We start from the raw sequence: 17,588 nt of genomic DNA, 5'->3' as shown, positions 1-17,588 counted from the left end.
TTTTCTAAAATCTTATTTTGTATATATTGGCTGAGAAAAAGTAAATTTCGTGTTGGGCTTAAAATATTTGTAGACCCATTTTAGGCCTGACCAGTCCAAACATTTCACGTCGCCCACATCGTGCGGGTGCACCCTAACCCCGATGGGTTTGGATCTAAGCTTTTCTTTTGCTCAACAAATATTCACAAGTAGCTTACTTTGATCATCAATTTCTCATTCATCACTCAACCATTTTGAGCATATGATATACCGTTGTAAAGGTCTCATGGAGTAGAATATAAAACTATAATTTTATTATTCAACTCTCAACCTTTATCAATTGAGAATATGCCTCAAAGTTTTCAAAAAAATACAATTTTTCCAACAGTTTTGTCCCCAACTTTCACAGAGAGCCATTCACAGAGGGGGACGCCTCAGTTGTTAAGAGTAGGTACTTGCAAGACTCAAGAAAAATGTTAGTATAAGGCATGTAAATAATAATGAAGATACCTAGGTGCCTCATGACTTGAAGCCCCAACCAAGGCTTAAAGGAAATAATATGCAAACATGATACCAATTGAGTTACGTAGTTCAACACGTGCCCCTACCAAGTGAACTTCGTGCTATCCACACGTCTGTGATAGGCGAACTTCATACCAATCGGACCTTAGATATCAAGACACCCCACGGTGAGCCTCAGTTAAGAACACATGGAACATTGAGCCCATTCAATACTCAATTGTCCCAAGACATCGCATCATGAATCTGAAGCCCGCCATTGCAAAGAAATAAAATGTGACCTTGCCGCTAGTGAGCTCGAGACATGTGGCACCCCTTGTTTCCTATATATAAACTCACTCATAGCACTAAATAGATCATAGAACACACAACCAAACACTTAAAACTTCCTCCCTTAATCACTCACTCACTGTCTCCCAACTTTCCTTTCATCACAAAATACAACAGCTCTCCGTCCCAATCAAGGTGAACCATTACCATCACCAACTTGAACTCTTGCTTATTAATTTCACATGTCAACATTACTTATAATATTTTAATTTATTAAATAAATAACATTTATTAAATTAGAACATTAACTAAAAATTAAATTATAAAATTAGAATACTTAATCATCAATTTTCAATATAACAAATAAGTGTCCAAATTAACTAAAGTCTGTCAAATATAGAATGTCAACAAAATATATTCAAATAGATAAGGTAAAGATGAGATGGTATTGCAGCCGCCTAATAAATAATTTTTATATAATATTAGAAATAGCAATCATTTCTGTCACAATCACCATTTTCTTTTCTTTTCTTTTCTTTATAAACTTTTAGAACTCTTTAATCCAAATATACAACAAAATATTGAAGTTAAGCAAATATGAAGGCTTTAATCAATCATCAGCATATTTTGCATTAATAATTCAAAATAAAATGTAATTCAGAATGATGCAAAGCAATATACTTTTTAATTTCCTAACATGCATTATATTGCAATGAAATGGTTTGCAATTATCGCATTTCTTAAGAACATGTTACGTCATATGGATGTCATGTAATTTTCTTGAAAATGTTTTAAAAATATCCATGCCTTGTTATTTTAATGTTTGTCAATTAGGGTTAGATTCATGTACATTTGCTCATACATCAAATTAAGTTCAATTGCTTTTCTTTTAAGTAGTAAACTTTGTTCCAATCATTGAGTTCACGAAGACTAAAAATATTTACATGGTAAAATTAAAACATACTAATCTTCGAAATATATGATTAAATTAAAATTAAATAAAAAACATTGTTATTAACTAATCGGGCTTGAAAAACCTTGACGAGTAAACAATGAAGGACATGATATTTAATCTTGATATTTTAGACAGAATTTTTTTGACAAGAAAAAAAAAAAACCCATTATTCCATACAAATAGAGGCAAGGCCACAAATCTAACAACAAAAATCAGATATAGTAATTGAGACTCTAAGTCTCGTACAAGACATAGTCTCGAAGGAGAACAAAACCTATCATTTTATGAAGAGAAAAAGAAAACTTACATTACGAAGCAAAGAAGAGACCTTGGTACAACCGTTTGCACATAGGGCATAAACTTGGCACTCTCAACCATTAAGGGATAATCTCTTGATGCGACGAGTCTTTATAAAACGATTTGCTCCCATGGCAGTGTACACTCAAACTTAAAACAACATTTGCAATGGAATCCCAAACAAAATGAATTCCTGTGAAAACTAGATAGACGGAGCCATTAAAGGCTAGAGAAATCAAGTCATCACGAGACTCAAACGTTATGATGAAGGGCAGATTCGACGGTAGCGGAGAGGCTTACAGAAAACAGGAATAAGTTAGATTTAGGACTAAAAGAAAGGTAAAGAGGAGCAAACATTTTAGAAAGAATGTTAGTATGAATAAAAGAAAAACTAGTGGAAGTGACGGTGGCAACAAAAGGGATTAGATGGAGATGTTTTGAGTCAAACGTATGTTATACCATGATCTACGTTATACATTTTAAGGTATTGATTTAAAAAAAAAAAATCGATCTTCTTTTCAAATTTGGTTTTCGCTTTGGCTTGGTGATTTGACTTTATGCATAATCTGCTATCTGAAGCCTTCTTTTTGGTGTTTCTTCAACCTGATTTCATTCTGATTTTCTGTTTCATATTCAAAGAGCTTATACTTGTATTTTCTTTAAAAAAAGGCTTCTATTTGTATTCCAAAATATCGCTTTCTATATGAGCCCAAATGAGAACTTAGGTCATATGCAAAACCCAATAAATGAACAAATGAAGCTAGCCCAACTCACTGTTTTTGTTCAAAACCCGCATAATTAACTGTTTTTTAGCTTAATTGAAAATTTTGGTTAAACTACACCCAAATGTTACTATTTAAAAGCTTTTATTTAAGTTATCAAGTTGTTAAAACTGTTGATATATGACCTCTACTTGCACCACCTATACTAACTGAAATCTCACATTCCCCTTCTTTTCTACAATTCAATTTTTCTTCTCGTAAAACAACTTTGAACATTACGAGTATGTGAACCAAAATCCAAACATATTTTTTCTCTAATCTTATACATTGATCGTCAAATCAACTTGGACCTAAGTTATGCTCTTCTACTTGTCGATGGGTACTGATCCACCATATTAATGGTTGAATCATCACTTGAAGCTTGCTAGACGGGCTTTAAAAAGAACTTTAAAATCTAATAACTTTAATAAAAACTTTTGAATAGTTTAGTAACTTAAATGAAAGCTTTCAAATAAGTTGGTGACCATTTTATAACTTTTTGAAGTTGAGTGACCAAAATGTAAACTTACTAATAATTTAATGACCTTAAATGTAATTTACCCAATAATTATATATAAAGAGAATAATTAAGGATAATTCTTTTGTACTTAAATTAAGGAACTCCATGAGTTTTATGCAATAATAATATTATTTTAATTTTAATATTACTTTTTGTTTTAAAATATAATTGTATGTTATTTTAATAATTTCGTTTAAATAATTTGAAAATTTTATTGACAAGAGATAATCTTCTATAAATTTTGACATGTTATATAATTAATTAATTACATAGTATATATTATAAATTGTTTACAGTAAATTACATAGTATTTATTATTAATTATTTATACGTAGTCAATGATCAATCAATGATAAAATATGTGTTTAACATAAGAGAGATAATAACCTAAAATATAGAATAGTAGAGTAATTAGATAAAATTACATAGGATGTTTATTTTCTTACTTAATTTTATTCGTAATCGTATTGTTGAATACTTCGGGATTAGCACATTATATAGGATAATTTTATAATAATTAATTTTTAGACATTAAAATTTTGTACTTGTGTAATTATAATTTATACTACAAAAAATGACATAGGAAATTACAATATAATTACACTCCATTAGTGAAAGACATTTAGGAAGTGTTTGGAAAGCCACCTAATAATTGGATTTGAGTCTAATTGTTTGTAATTACACAATGGTGACATGTTTGAGAAACTATTTTAATTGGTAGGTCCCACTAAATTAGGTGTAATTAGAGCACCTCAATTACACTTTCCAATTCCTAGGGAGAGGGTAAGAATTGGAGTAATTACATATGTAATGATACCCAAATCCAATTTTAAAATTTATGTTTATACAAGTTATAAAAAATTATATTATAAGCATGAATACGTATGAGTGTTTGGGATGGTTATGACAAAAATTCTTATAATATAAATCTTAAAATATTATAAAAATAATCATGTATTTTATAAAGTTATAACAAAAATGATATTTAAATCCTAAAAACTTTCTCAAGTTATGACCAAAAGTTTGTTATAAAAATAATTTACATGTTATAAAAGTGTTATAATATATTTATTTATAAAAGTTATGGCTTTGAAGAAAATCGAGAAGAAAAATTGCTTCTAAAATTACAAGAAAGAAATCTTGCATGTAAGAAATTAACTCCAATAGTTGAAAACTTTATTAATGAATGAATCAATGCATTTAATGAACAATGAAGAGACCTTTATATAGGCTAGCTAATTACGACCAAATAAAACTCCCAAGTATAATGAAAATGTAATTAATCTAAACAATAAGTGGTTTTAGTAGAACTAAACTTTATTGTTGATGAATAAATAAAAATAAAATAATAAAATATAATAAATACAATATTGGGATCATATATAATAAAAATTAAGCCTAAAAATCGAATCCAATATTAATTAAAATCAAATTAAAAGCCCGAAACTCGTAATTTTTGTAATAATCCCATCTAGAAATTCTCTTTCGTAGTTTTCGCTAAAACAGTCGTCACTTGAGCTTCCAAACACAAAATCAAGTGATTCAAAATGCATTTTGAAGCTAAGAGATAGATCTTTGAATGTTATGAAGACATTTAAACCCAAAATGCCTGGATCTCATCCAAAAAGTCATCGCCAGTATATTGATTTTCCAAAAAGCTTCGGTGAATGGAATTTAATAAATATCACCCCATCCGTGCTTGTATCAATTGTAAAACCTTAAACCCAGTCTAGACGTTATGGCCAAAAAGTCATCGTAAGTCGATTGATTTTCCAAAAAGCCATCTCAAACCGTGTTACGAAAAAGGGTCTCGAAACCGATGACTTCGATAAAACGTCTAGGTAAAAAAACATATTCATTTATATATTTATTACTAAAACCATTACGTGTTACCCTTTAAGGTTAACCAAATCATTTTGCAGCGAAATTTTGAAAAAAATCCGTTTAAATCAAAACCATGCTTGTGTTTTCAAAATTAATATTTGTTCGTGTAAAACCGATATTTTGTCGAATCGCCACAGTTTAAAAATCATAACGCAACCAAACCAAAAATTTATATGAAACAGTCCAAAAAGTCCAAAGAGCCCAAGAATTACAAAACTCCCACGAAAGTCAGCAATTTCAGTAAAAACCATTAAATAATAAAAACAATTCCCCGTCAAATGGTCATTGCTAAGCTTCCTCGCACCGACCCGCTTATGTCTGTCAATTACCTGAACAGAACAGACAAATAGATGTAAGTTTTTGTAAACTCAGTGTGTAACCTAATAGAGATAGTCATGCAACATATACAATATTTTATATACAGTCAGATACAGATGTGGACCTAAGTCCATAATGGTAGCAGATATTAGAATCAGATGACAAATCAAACATATAGAATTCTACCCCCATCCTCTACACACCATCTCTGTCCATCCCATCACACCATGTGGGGTTAAAACACCCACTCATCCTTACACACCATATAGTGTCGATGCGGCACAAACCAGATAGTACGCAGTCAAGCTATCAGAATATAGGCGAAAGGTTGCCGTATAGATCACTTCCTTGACATATGCAAATCCCACCCCAAACACAGATACAGAATATCGAACTAACAGAGTTAACATGTTTAACATGCTCGTGTACAGATAGCATATATATATACTCAAACAGAACAGTCATGCGTATCTATTAGTGTTCTACTCAAATCTGACTATCAAGATATCAGAGCACATGAATTAGAGTTTGATTAGCCCTTACCGACCTTACGGTAGACCCACAGTCGATCGGAATGACCTGTATAACCCTAGGGGAATTTCAAAACTCTAGGCCCACATACCCGTGTGGGCCCACACGCCGAGAATAGCCTTGTTCGTATGGCCCACAAAGCCTAAACCAACACCCACGCGCCCAATCTGGCCTAGCACGTGTGGCCCACACGATCTCGCTCACACCGTCACACAGTCGTGTCTTGCCCACGGCCACGCCTTCGTCAGACACAAAGCTGTGTCTCGCACACGGCCGGCCACACACCCATGTGGCCTCGATAGACTACATTTTCGGCTTTCACTGAAGCTTGATTTTTCGTGTTAGGAGTACACACTTGGTTCGGTTTTGATGCGAAAACACTCCCCAAACTACTATAACCTAAAATCAACATAACAAACTCTCAAAATCAGTCTAAATCCTCAATTAAACCGAACTAATGAAACCAACAATAATGAGATTCAAGTGTTCAACACTTACCCAATTCCCCGAATGATACTGACTACAATTTTGCAAGAGAATAACTCCGTACCTCACGATCCACTGCTTCCAAAACCATAATTTTAGTACTTAATGGAAAAGATAATATCGTCAAAAAAAAGAGAAATAGCTTAAAAGAATTCACCCTCCAACCACGACTTACCAACCCGTATGAAAAACCAAAAACTCAAAACACCAAAATTGAAAAGGGGAAATAAGGTAGAACTTCATAGAGCAAAAAGAAAAATTGTTCGTAGAGAGAGAAAATGAAATCAACTAAAAAAGGGGGAGAACAAAACTGATGTTAGAAAAGTTTTTGGAAAGAGAGAGAAAATTAGATAAATCTCAACTGCCCACTAACAACTAAATCTCAACTACCCACTCACTCAGACTTTTAGTCCCATCCAAATTCTTTCAGCCAACCGAAACAAAAATATCACCCACGGTCATGCCGGGATTCAAACACAGGACCTCCAACATACTAACTCCTTACCACTTGAACCAACAGGCTCATTATAATACAAGTTTACAAACAATATTATATAAGCCCACCCAATAGGGATAAGGCTTGGATAAAATATAACCAAAATTTCCAAATGTGAGACTTGAACCCAAGACCACAAACACACATCCAGAACACTTAGCCACTAAAGTAGACACACATTTACGTCAGATTTCACAAAAAAAGACTTAAATTATTCGGGGCGTTACAACTTTACCTCCTAAAAGAAATTTTTGCCTCGAAATTTACCTGATCCGACCAAATAAAGATACTGCTAACGTATCGAGTCCTCAAGTTCCCACGTGACTTCCTCAGAATCATGATTCTGCCATAGAACCTTAACTAATAGAATGGACTTCCTCATCATAACCTTAATATCTCGATCCAAAATCTGAACCAGCTCCTTCTTAAAAGTCAGGTCCGGTCTAAACTTGATCTCCTCAACAGAGACAACATGAGATGGATCAGACCAGTACCGCCTCAACATCGAGACGTTAAACACATAATGGATATAGTCCAACTCTAGAGGTAACTCTAACTGATAAGCAACCGGTCCCACAAACTTCAGAATTCGATACGTCCCAATGCACCTAGGGTTTAACTTGCCCTTATGATAGAACCGTAGAACCTTCTTCCACGGCGATACCTCAAGGTATATGAAATCACCCATAGAGTACTCAATATCCCTCCTTTTCAAATCTGCATAGGACTTCTGTCTATTAGAAGTAGTCTTCAGATGATCTCGAATCAATCTAACATTATCTTCAGTTTCGAAAACCAACTCAAGACCCAAAATTCGTCACTAACCCAACTCAGTCCAACATAGCGAAGTACGACACTTACGACTATACAAAGCCTCATAAGGTGCCATCTGAATGCTAGACTGAAAACTATTGTTATAGGCGAACTCAGCTAACGACAGAAAATCCTTCCAACTACCTCAGAAATCAATTACACAGCTTTGAAGCATATCCTCTAGTATTTGGATCACCCTCTTAGACTGACCATTGGTCTGAGGATGGAACACAGTACTGAAGTCCAATCTTAAAGCCAAATCTTCGTGAAGTTTCTTCCAGAACCGAGAAGTGAAGCGAGGATCCCTATCAGAAATTATCGAAATAAGAATCCCATGCAGTCTTACAATCTCAGAGACGTAGAGATTCGCTAACTTTTACAGAGAAGTCTGTCCGGACTAGAATAAAATGGGCAGACTTGGTCAATCGATCCAAGATAACCCAAACAAAATCCTTTTTAGTAGGTGTCAAGGGCAACCCACTAACGAAGTCTATTGTCATTCGTTCTCATTTCCATAAGGGAAATTTAACAGGTTGTAGCAAACCCGAAGGCAACCGATGCTCAGCCTTAACTTGCTGACACGTCAGACAACGAGAAACAAATTTGTTACCTCTTGTTTCAATCCCGGCCACCAGTACAGTTTGCAGAGATCTCAATACATCTTATTGCCACTGAGATGCATAGCATGAGGGCTACTATGCGTTTCCCTCAGAATCGACTGTCTCAGATTAGAATTGTTCGATACACAAACTCATCCTAGGAAACACAGAACTCCATCCTTATTCAGTCCAAAATTAGAAGTACCGCCATTCTCAACCTAAAAAAACTGAAAAACCCAGAGAATCATCCCCTAACTACTTATCTCGAATTGGACAAATCCAAGTTGGCTTAACCTGCAAATTAACTAACAACCCCCACCATTGAGTAGACTAAGACGAGTGAACATCACTCTCAAATCAGTCATCACTCTACGACTGAGAGCATCGGCCACCACATTGGTCTTACTGGGATGATACTTTATCATGCAATCATAATCTTTGAGTAGCTCTGTAACACCCCTAACCCGTATACATTGTCGAAATAGGGCTATAGAGCATTAGTAGAATTTATTGATTAATTAACAGACATTTCATATCAGAAACCAATCAAAATGAATCATCTTGCCCCTTATGCGAGCCCTCGAGGCTCGAAATACCCATTAGAAATAAGTCGGGACTAAATCGGGAATTCAAATAATTTTTTAGAAAACATTTAAAATTTTCAAAGGTGTAGGTGACACACGCTCCTGTGGTCAGGTCATGTGGCTCACACGGTTAAAAGATAAGCTCGTGTCTCAGGTCGTATGGGCATTCGAAATAAGGACACACGACCGTGTCCTAGCCGGTGTCCAAACTTGGGAGCTCTCTAACTTGGGTCACATGGCCAAGCCATACGCCCGTGTGCTAGGCCGTGTGAGCATTCTACTTTTTACAAATTTAAAGTACAGGAGACACACGGCTGTGTCATCTGGCTATGTGTCACACACGGTTGAGACACACGCCCGTGTCTCTACTCGTGTTGACAAAAATAGACAATTTTCCAAGCCATATTTCTCACCCAATTTGTCATCAACCTAAATCAACATTTATGGATATCAACAAGCCACAACAAATCAATCAAAACAAGCCAAAATCATGTCTTAAACATGACATATTACCACATACAACCAATGTGCCCTTAGGCACCTCAAACGACAATTTAAAGACATGTCCACCAAATATTCATATTTATCTAGATAACCAAATGTATATATAATCATAATCAAACTCACATTTCAAACATGATAAAACTACTTATATACACATTAAAATATGTCTATCACAAGTCATTCAAATGACTAGTTCCAACAAAACATTTATATGTCATCAATGGCCAAATTAACCTATACATGCCATTATAACCATAATTAATTTACTAAATATACTGAAAAGGCCGTTGGATAGTGTGAGGTTGCTCTGAACGGCTTCCAACCAAAATGAGCTTCCAAATTTCTAAAAGACACGGAAAATAACACAGAGTAAGCATTTAATTCTTAGTAAGTTCGTATAACATGGAAATAAACTTACCATTCAATGAAATTTAAGGTAAGCATGCTAACGTAACCAAACCAATTTGGCCAAAAGCCTAAACACATATCCTCAACTTGTTAACCATGTAACACTTTCCATAACCAATAAACATGAATATACATAATCACTAGGTAAGATTCACATGCATGTATTATCTATATCGTATTTCAATAAATCATGTAATATCCTTTACATGCATTTCAAGTATATATTCGCAATCGTTCATTTCGAACTCATATTGTTTCATATTTGAACTTTTCTGTTGAACCATTTAAAATATCGTTGGATACACGGGTAGCACACACGAAGTGTACAAATCTGTAATCCATCAATTCATGTACTTGTATGCTTATACAAGCATATAAACAGGAAGCTCTTACGAGCCATATAACGGGAAGCTCATGTGAGCTAAGTAATGGAGAGCTCATACGAGCCGTATATTGGGAAGCTTTTGCAAGCCAAATATCGGGAAGCTCAAGAGAGTTGTTCATCAAGAAGCTCATAAGAGCCTAGTAATGGGAAGCTCAAGAGAGTTGTGGTGTGTCCGCAACACATGCATGATCACAACTATATCGAGAACCTTAATGACATGTCATTTGTATCCTTCGAATTTCTAAGGTTCAAACGGGACTCAGTACTTATCGGATATGTGATCATAATTATACATGGCTACAAGTCACACACAACAATATGTCAATATTCAATTTAAAACATTTAAATATACAATTTAGTTACGTGAACTTACCTTGATAAGTTTTCGTGATACGAAGCCTACTAATCCGATACATTTTCTTTGCCTCGATCTAACTCCGTATTTGTTCTATCTGGATCTATACGAATGAATTTAGCTCAATTTAATATGATTCATATTCAATTTAATCCAGCACATATCTTTAAGAAAATTACTATTTTACCCCTATACTTTTAATTAATTATAATTTAGTCCCTAGGCTCGAAAAATGAAATTCATGCAATTTAATCCTTATTCATGCCTAGCCGATTTTCATACATATCAATAGCAGCCCATGTACTTCACAAAGTTTAGAATTTTTCCATAAAATTTTCATCTTTTCAATTTAGTCCCTAATTGATAATTTGATCAAAATTCCTTAACAAAATACTTTTAAATGTCAATTAACATCTCAAATTCATCATTTAATAACTAAAATCATATATATTCATCAATGGAAACTTCCAAAATTTTTAATAAAATAAAAAACTAAGGTAAGATTTAGTTGGACCTAATTGTAACAATCTCAAAAACATAAAAATTACAAGAAACGGGTAAGAATTGAACTCACATGAAGCAAAATATGAAGAACCAGCATAAGATCTCTTGTATGTCTATTTTGAACCGAAATAAGAAGAAGAAAATGTCTAAAAACCTCTAAATTCAATTTGTTTTATTTTAATTTCACCAAAATACAATTTTGCCATTGAATGGCTTTATTTTATTATTATTTTTCTCTTATGCCGCCCCATCCTTTAGATTTAGGTTTATTTATTAATCAAGCCATTAAACCACTTAAATATTTTAAGTAGCAAGTTTTGCACCTTTTTCAGTTTAGTCATTTTTAATAAATTAACTATCGAAACGTTAAAATTTTTCAATGAAACTTTAATACTACCTTAATGACACTTCGTAAATATTTATAAAAATATCTATGGCTCGATTTATAGAAACGAGGTCCCAATGCCTCACTTTTTAAAACCACTTGACTTAAGAAATAATTATAAAATAGAAATTACTAATTCAAAAACCTTTTTAAAATCATGTTTGACTTGTAAATATTAAATAATAATATTTAAGAACTTACTTGCCAGATTTGGTGGCCTCGAACCACTATTTCTTACACCACTAAAAAATGGGCTGCTACAAGCTCAATCCATCGATGCTGCCTAAGGTTCAACTCTTTTTGAGTAAAGAGGTACTTGAGGCTCTTGTGATCGGTGTAGATGATACACCTTTCACCATACAGATAGTACCTCCAAATCTTTAATGCAAACACCACCACACCTAACTTGAAATCATGCTTTGGATAATTCCCCTTGTGTGACATAAGCTGTCGGGACCCATAACCCACAACCTTACCATCTTGCATCAGTACACATCCCTAATTGATGTGCAACGCATCACTGTACACCACAAAATCCCTACCAGATTCAGGCTGTATTAGAACGGGAGCCTGAGTCGTAATAGACTTAAGCTTCTCAAAGCTTGATTGTTGTGTATCAGAACAGATGAAGGGAACATTCTTGAATAGAAACTTAGTCAGAGGAGCTGTGAGAACCCCTCGACAAACCTACGATAATAACCCGTAAGTCCTAGAAAATTGTGGATCTCAGATACATTCTTAGGTTGTTTCCAATGAAGCACAACCTTAATCATTTTAGGACCAACTCGGATCCCCTCAGCAGAAACTACATGCCCTAAAAATGTTACCTCTCACAACCAGAACTCACGTTTACTCGACTTAGTGTAGAGCTGTTTCTCTCGGAGTATCTGAAGTACTACCCTAAGATGCTTATCATGCTCATCCTCAGTCTTAGAGTACACCAAAATATCGTCGATGAAGACTACGATAAACTGATCCAGATACGGCTAAAAAACTCGATTTATCAGATCCATGAATACAACCGAAGCATTCATCAAACCAAAGGGCATAACTAGGAACCCATAGTGTCCATAATGAGTCCTAAATGCCATCTTATGAATATCAGCTTCTTTAACCCTAAGCTGATGATACCTAGATCGAAGATCTATTTTTGAGAATAACACAGCCCCGCGAAATTAATCAAATAGGTCATCGATCCTCGGAAGTGGGTACCTATTCTTCACAGTCAGTTTATTCAACTGCCGGTAATCGATGCACATCCTCATGGTACCATCCTTTTTCTTTACAAACAGAACCAATGCCTCCCACGGAGACACACTAGGATGGTGAAACCACGATCTAGAAGCTCTTGAAGTTAAGCCCTAAGCTCTATACACTCATTCGGTGCCACACGGTATAGAGCGATGGACTCCGGAGTTGTACTCGGTAAAAGCTCAATGCCGAACTCAACTTCTCGATTCAGAGGTAAACCCGGTAACTCATCAGGAAAAACATTCAGAAATTCCCACACTGTTCTGATATCCTTGATAGAAGAGTCCCTAGAAAGTGGAACATTGACGTAGGCCAAATATGCTTCACACCCTTTCCAAACCAATTTCTCAGCCACTAGAGCAAAGATCACATTAGACAAGTAATCTCGATGCTCACCGAACTTAACCACTTCCTTATCATCCTCGGTCCTCAAAATGACCCTTTTAGTCGTGCAGTCCAAACTAACTTGATGCTCAACTAACCAGTCCATACCCAGAATTAAGTCGAGCTCTTAGTCGGTAGCTCCATCAAATTTTCCAGAAACACAACTCCTTGTACCTCTAATGGAACATTTCTATATAGCCTACTAACCCGAACAGATTGCCCTAATAGACTCAATATAGTAATCTCACTAGAAGTACACTCAACTGAAATCCCTAAGTTTTTAGAAATAGTATTAGCTACATAGAAGTGTGTAGAACCTATATCTATCAAAGCAGTATATGGAGCATCAACAATAAAGAACGTACCCGTGATCACATCAGGGGCGTCTCTGTCCTCTCGACGTCAAGCAATATAAACCAGTGCAAGCAGCCTCGCCTCAGTCTGATTAACACCTTTGCCTGGTGCTCTCTGTCCTCGGCCCATACCATTACCACCCATAGTCGAACCACGGCCCCTAGGTGGCTACTATACTGCCCTCTGAGGCTGAACAAAACGTGATCTCGTAGCTTGCATCTAATCAGCATGATATGACCACTTTCTAATCTGATGCTCTAAAGACCCATATCGCAGACAGGCCCCTAATCTTCTCCAACACTTGCCCGGATGGCGCCTACTACAGTCACCACAAGGCTGAATCCCAGGAAGAGCAATAGGAACTCTCACTCTAACAGGCCCATCAAGTCTGGCCCGTTTCTTAGGCCTCTGAACAGAACTAGAGGGCTCTGAATCCCTTGAATTCTTGTAGTTCTCACGATTTCTATTATGGCGCTCTACGCGCTTAACCTCCTCGGTGATCTTCGCCTTATCCACAAGAACTACAAACTCTTGCTCCGTCTGTGGAGCAATAAATACCCTGAGACTATCCCTTAAGTCGTCCTCAGAACGGACACATTTCTCATACTCGGATGCCACTATGCCTTGAGCGTAGCGGCTCAATCTCAGAAACTCGACCTCATATTTGGCCACAGGCTTATCACCTTCCCTGAGATTTATGAACTCACGCCAACGAGTATCAACATAGCTTGCGCCCACATATTTTCCCTGAAAGATAGTCTTAAAATAGTCCCAGTTCAAACGATCCGGTTAAGTACCCTCCTCAACTGACAACCACCACTGATAAGCTTCGTTGCTAAGCAAAGAAACTACACCCTTCACTTTCTATTCAGAAGTGCAGTCAATATTCTTCATAATCCTCCCAGTCTCCTCCAACCAATACTCGGCCACAGTAAGGGTGACTCAATGACACCCCAAAACAACTCAGCTCTATTGGACCAGAGTCGTTCAGTTACCGACCCACGGCCACTAGATCCAGAATGGGGTTCAGCGACCCTCTCTAAAACTCTCAAGATGGCTTGGGACAATGAGTCTTCCCCAGCCGAATGGCTTTGAGACCTAGTCTCAATAGCAGGTGAAATCGGTGTTTCACTTGTATCAAAATTCGGCATACAACCCAGAGAGGAAGTCTCAGCCCAAGCCCCCCTACGGCGCCCACTACACCCACAAATACTACGACCGCGAGTTCTACAAGCACTCATCGTATTTTCAATTTCATCTATATTATAAAATTTTATGTATCAGTTCTAGTGTTTAGTAGCAGATATTTTATGCTTAAATTATTAGAAGTTCAGAAGTATTTCAGAGGTTTTAGTCTCTAATTAACTCAGTACAGGTTCAAGAAGTACTAACTACAATGTTTTCTAAATTCAAAGATACTTACAGGATCGGCGCCGGAGACTCGGTGTACCACATACTTACCCAAAATGATCCAAATTATCTGAAAACTAGTTCTTTTTCAAAACACAATTTTGAAACCCAAAATTTACAGTCTGAGTTTTGCAACTTGACCCTGATACCACTAAATGAAACACCTTAAACCTGGCATTGACGTTATGGCCGAAGCCAAGAGTGTTACGTAGAAGGGTCCTGAAACTGATGGCTTCGATAAAACATCTAAGTTAAAAAAATATTCATTTATATATTTATTACTGAAACCGTTATGTGTTATCCTTTAAGGTTAACCAAATCATTTTACAGTGGAAGTTTGAAAAAAACCAGTTTAAATCAAAACCATCCTCGTGTTTTCTAAATTAATATTTGTTCATATAAAATCAATATTTTGTCGAATCATCGTAGTTTAGAAATCATAACGTAACCAACCCAAAAATTTAAACCAAACAGTCCAAAAAGTCCGAAGAGTCCAAGAAGTACAAAACTCCCACGAAAGCCGACAATTTCAATAAACACCATTAAATAATAATAAAAAAAATCTCGATCAAGTGGTCATCGCTAAGCCTCTGTCGCACTGACCCGTCTATATTTGTGGATTACCTGAACATAATAGACAAACAAAAGTGAGTTTTCGTAAACTCAGTGTGTAACCCAACAGAGATAGTTATGCAACATACACAATATTTCATATACAGTGAAATACAGATTTGGACATAAGTCCATAACGATAGCAGATATCATAATCAGATGACAAATCAAACATATAGAATCCTACCCTCATCCTCTACACACCATCTCCGTCCATCCCATCACACCATGTGGGGTTAAAATACCCACCCATCCTTACACATCATATAGTGTCGATGCGGTACAAACCAGATAGTACGCAGTCAAGCTGCCAGAATATAGGCGAAAGGTCGTCGTACAGATCACTTTCTTCATATATGCAAATCCCACCCCAAACACAGATACAGAATACTGAATTAACAGAGTTAACATGCTTAACATGCTCATGTACAGATAGCATATATATACTCAAACAGAACAGTCATGCGTATCTATTAGTGTTCTACTCAAATCTAACTATCAAGATATTAAAGCACATAAATTAGGGTTTGATTAGCCCTTACCGACCCTACGGTAGGCCCATAGTCGATCGGAACGACCTATGTGACCCTAGGAAAATTTCAAAACTCTGGGCCCACATGTTTGTGTTGCTTTGCCCGTATGGGTCCATACGCCAAGAATAGCCTTCCCTTTGTGGGCCCACACGCCCAGAATAGCCTTGCCCGTGTGACCCACATGGCCTGACCCAACACCCACACGCCCGTGTGGTATGCCCGTGTGGCTCACACGCCTAATCTAACCTAGCCCGTGTGACCCACACGGTCATGCTCACACTGTCACACGGCCGTGTCTTGCGCACGACCATGCCTTCGTCAGACATACGGCCAAGTACACGGGCGGCCACACACCAGTGTTGCATAGGTAGACTCTATTTTTTACTTTCGCATCAGCTAGATTTTTTGTGTAAGGAGTACACACCTGGTTCGATTTCAATGCGAAAACACTCCCAGACCATCAGAACCTAAAATCGACACAACAAACTCCCAAAATCAGTCTAAATCCTCAATTAAATCGAACTAACAAAACTGACGACGGTGAGATTCATGTGTTCAACACTTACCCGGTTTTTCGAACGATGGCGACTATGATTCCGCAAGGGAAGAACTCCGTACCTCACGATTCACTGCTGCCAAAACCATAATTTCAATACTTAACAGAAAACACAATATCGTCAAAAAGAGAGAAACTGCTTAAAAGAATTCGCCCTCCAACCATGACTTACCAACCCGCATGAAAAACCAGAAACTCGAAACACTAAAATTAAAAAGGGGAAAATAAGACAAAACTTCAGAGTAGCAAAAAGAAAACTTGTTAGCAAAGAAGGAAAAAGAAATCAACAGAAAGAGGGGAGAACAAAACTGACGTCAGAAAAGTTTTTGGGAAGAGAGAGAAAATTAGATTAATCCCAACTCCTCACTCACTCAGACTTTCAATCCCATCCAAACTCTCTCAGCCAACCGAAACAAAAATATCACCCACGATCATGCCGGGATTTGAACACAAGACCTCCAACATACTAATCCTTACTGTTGGAATGATGGTACCCTCATGGCGCAGCAAAAATTAATAAAAATAATAATTCCGGCGATCCAACCCATGGATCCATGTGTGAGGAACGAATCGGGGTGAAATAATGGTTTCAAAATTACCAAAACTTCCATCTGAGTAGACAGCGATACATCGGCAATGAGAATTCTGATCTATTATCAAACCAAGCCGCAACCTTTTATGATTCTGACCTCTACGTAATCCACCCAGTTTGACAATGAACGGAAGAAATCTCCAAAACTATTTTTGGAGAATTCTTTGCTTGACCTCACAAGCAAACTTTTTTTTTAGGGTTTTTTTATTAAAACTCTCTTTCTTACCCTTTTATAATTGGTATATATATAATGAATCATAGTCCATCAAATTTTTATCCGAACATAATAATCATAATTAAAAATAAATAAATATAATAATGTTTTTAACCAAAAATTATAAGT

The 17,588-nt window shown here is 36.2% G+C and overlaps 1 protein-coding gene across 1 annotated transcript; it reads right to left on the bottom strand.

The window, feature by feature from the left end:
* Positions 1 to 7,308: 7,308 nt before the first annotated feature.
* LOC128034750 (uncharacterized) lies at positions 7,309 to 8,329 on the bottom strand. Its single transcript, XM_052623586.1, has 3 exons — positions 8,247 to 8,329; positions 8,040 to 8,134; positions 7,309 to 7,796 (listed from the first exon to the last, which is right to left on the bottom strand). Exons 1-3 carry the CDS (start codon positions 8,327 to 8,329, stop codon positions 7,309 to 7,311), a joined length of 666 nt encoding a protein of 221 aa, XP_052479546.1.
* Between the last annotated feature and the right edge of the window lie 9,259 nt (positions 8,330 to 17,588).

Source organism: Gossypium raimondii, chromosome 11 (assembly GCF_025698545.1).
Source record: "Gossypium raimondii isolate GPD5lz chromosome 11, ASM2569854v1, whole genome shotgun sequence".
NCBI classification, from domain to species: domain Eukaryota; kingdom Viridiplantae; phylum Streptophyta; class Magnoliopsida; order Malvales; family Malvaceae; genus Gossypium; species Gossypium raimondii.
This window is presented reverse-complemented; position numbering and strand designations above follow the sequence as displayed.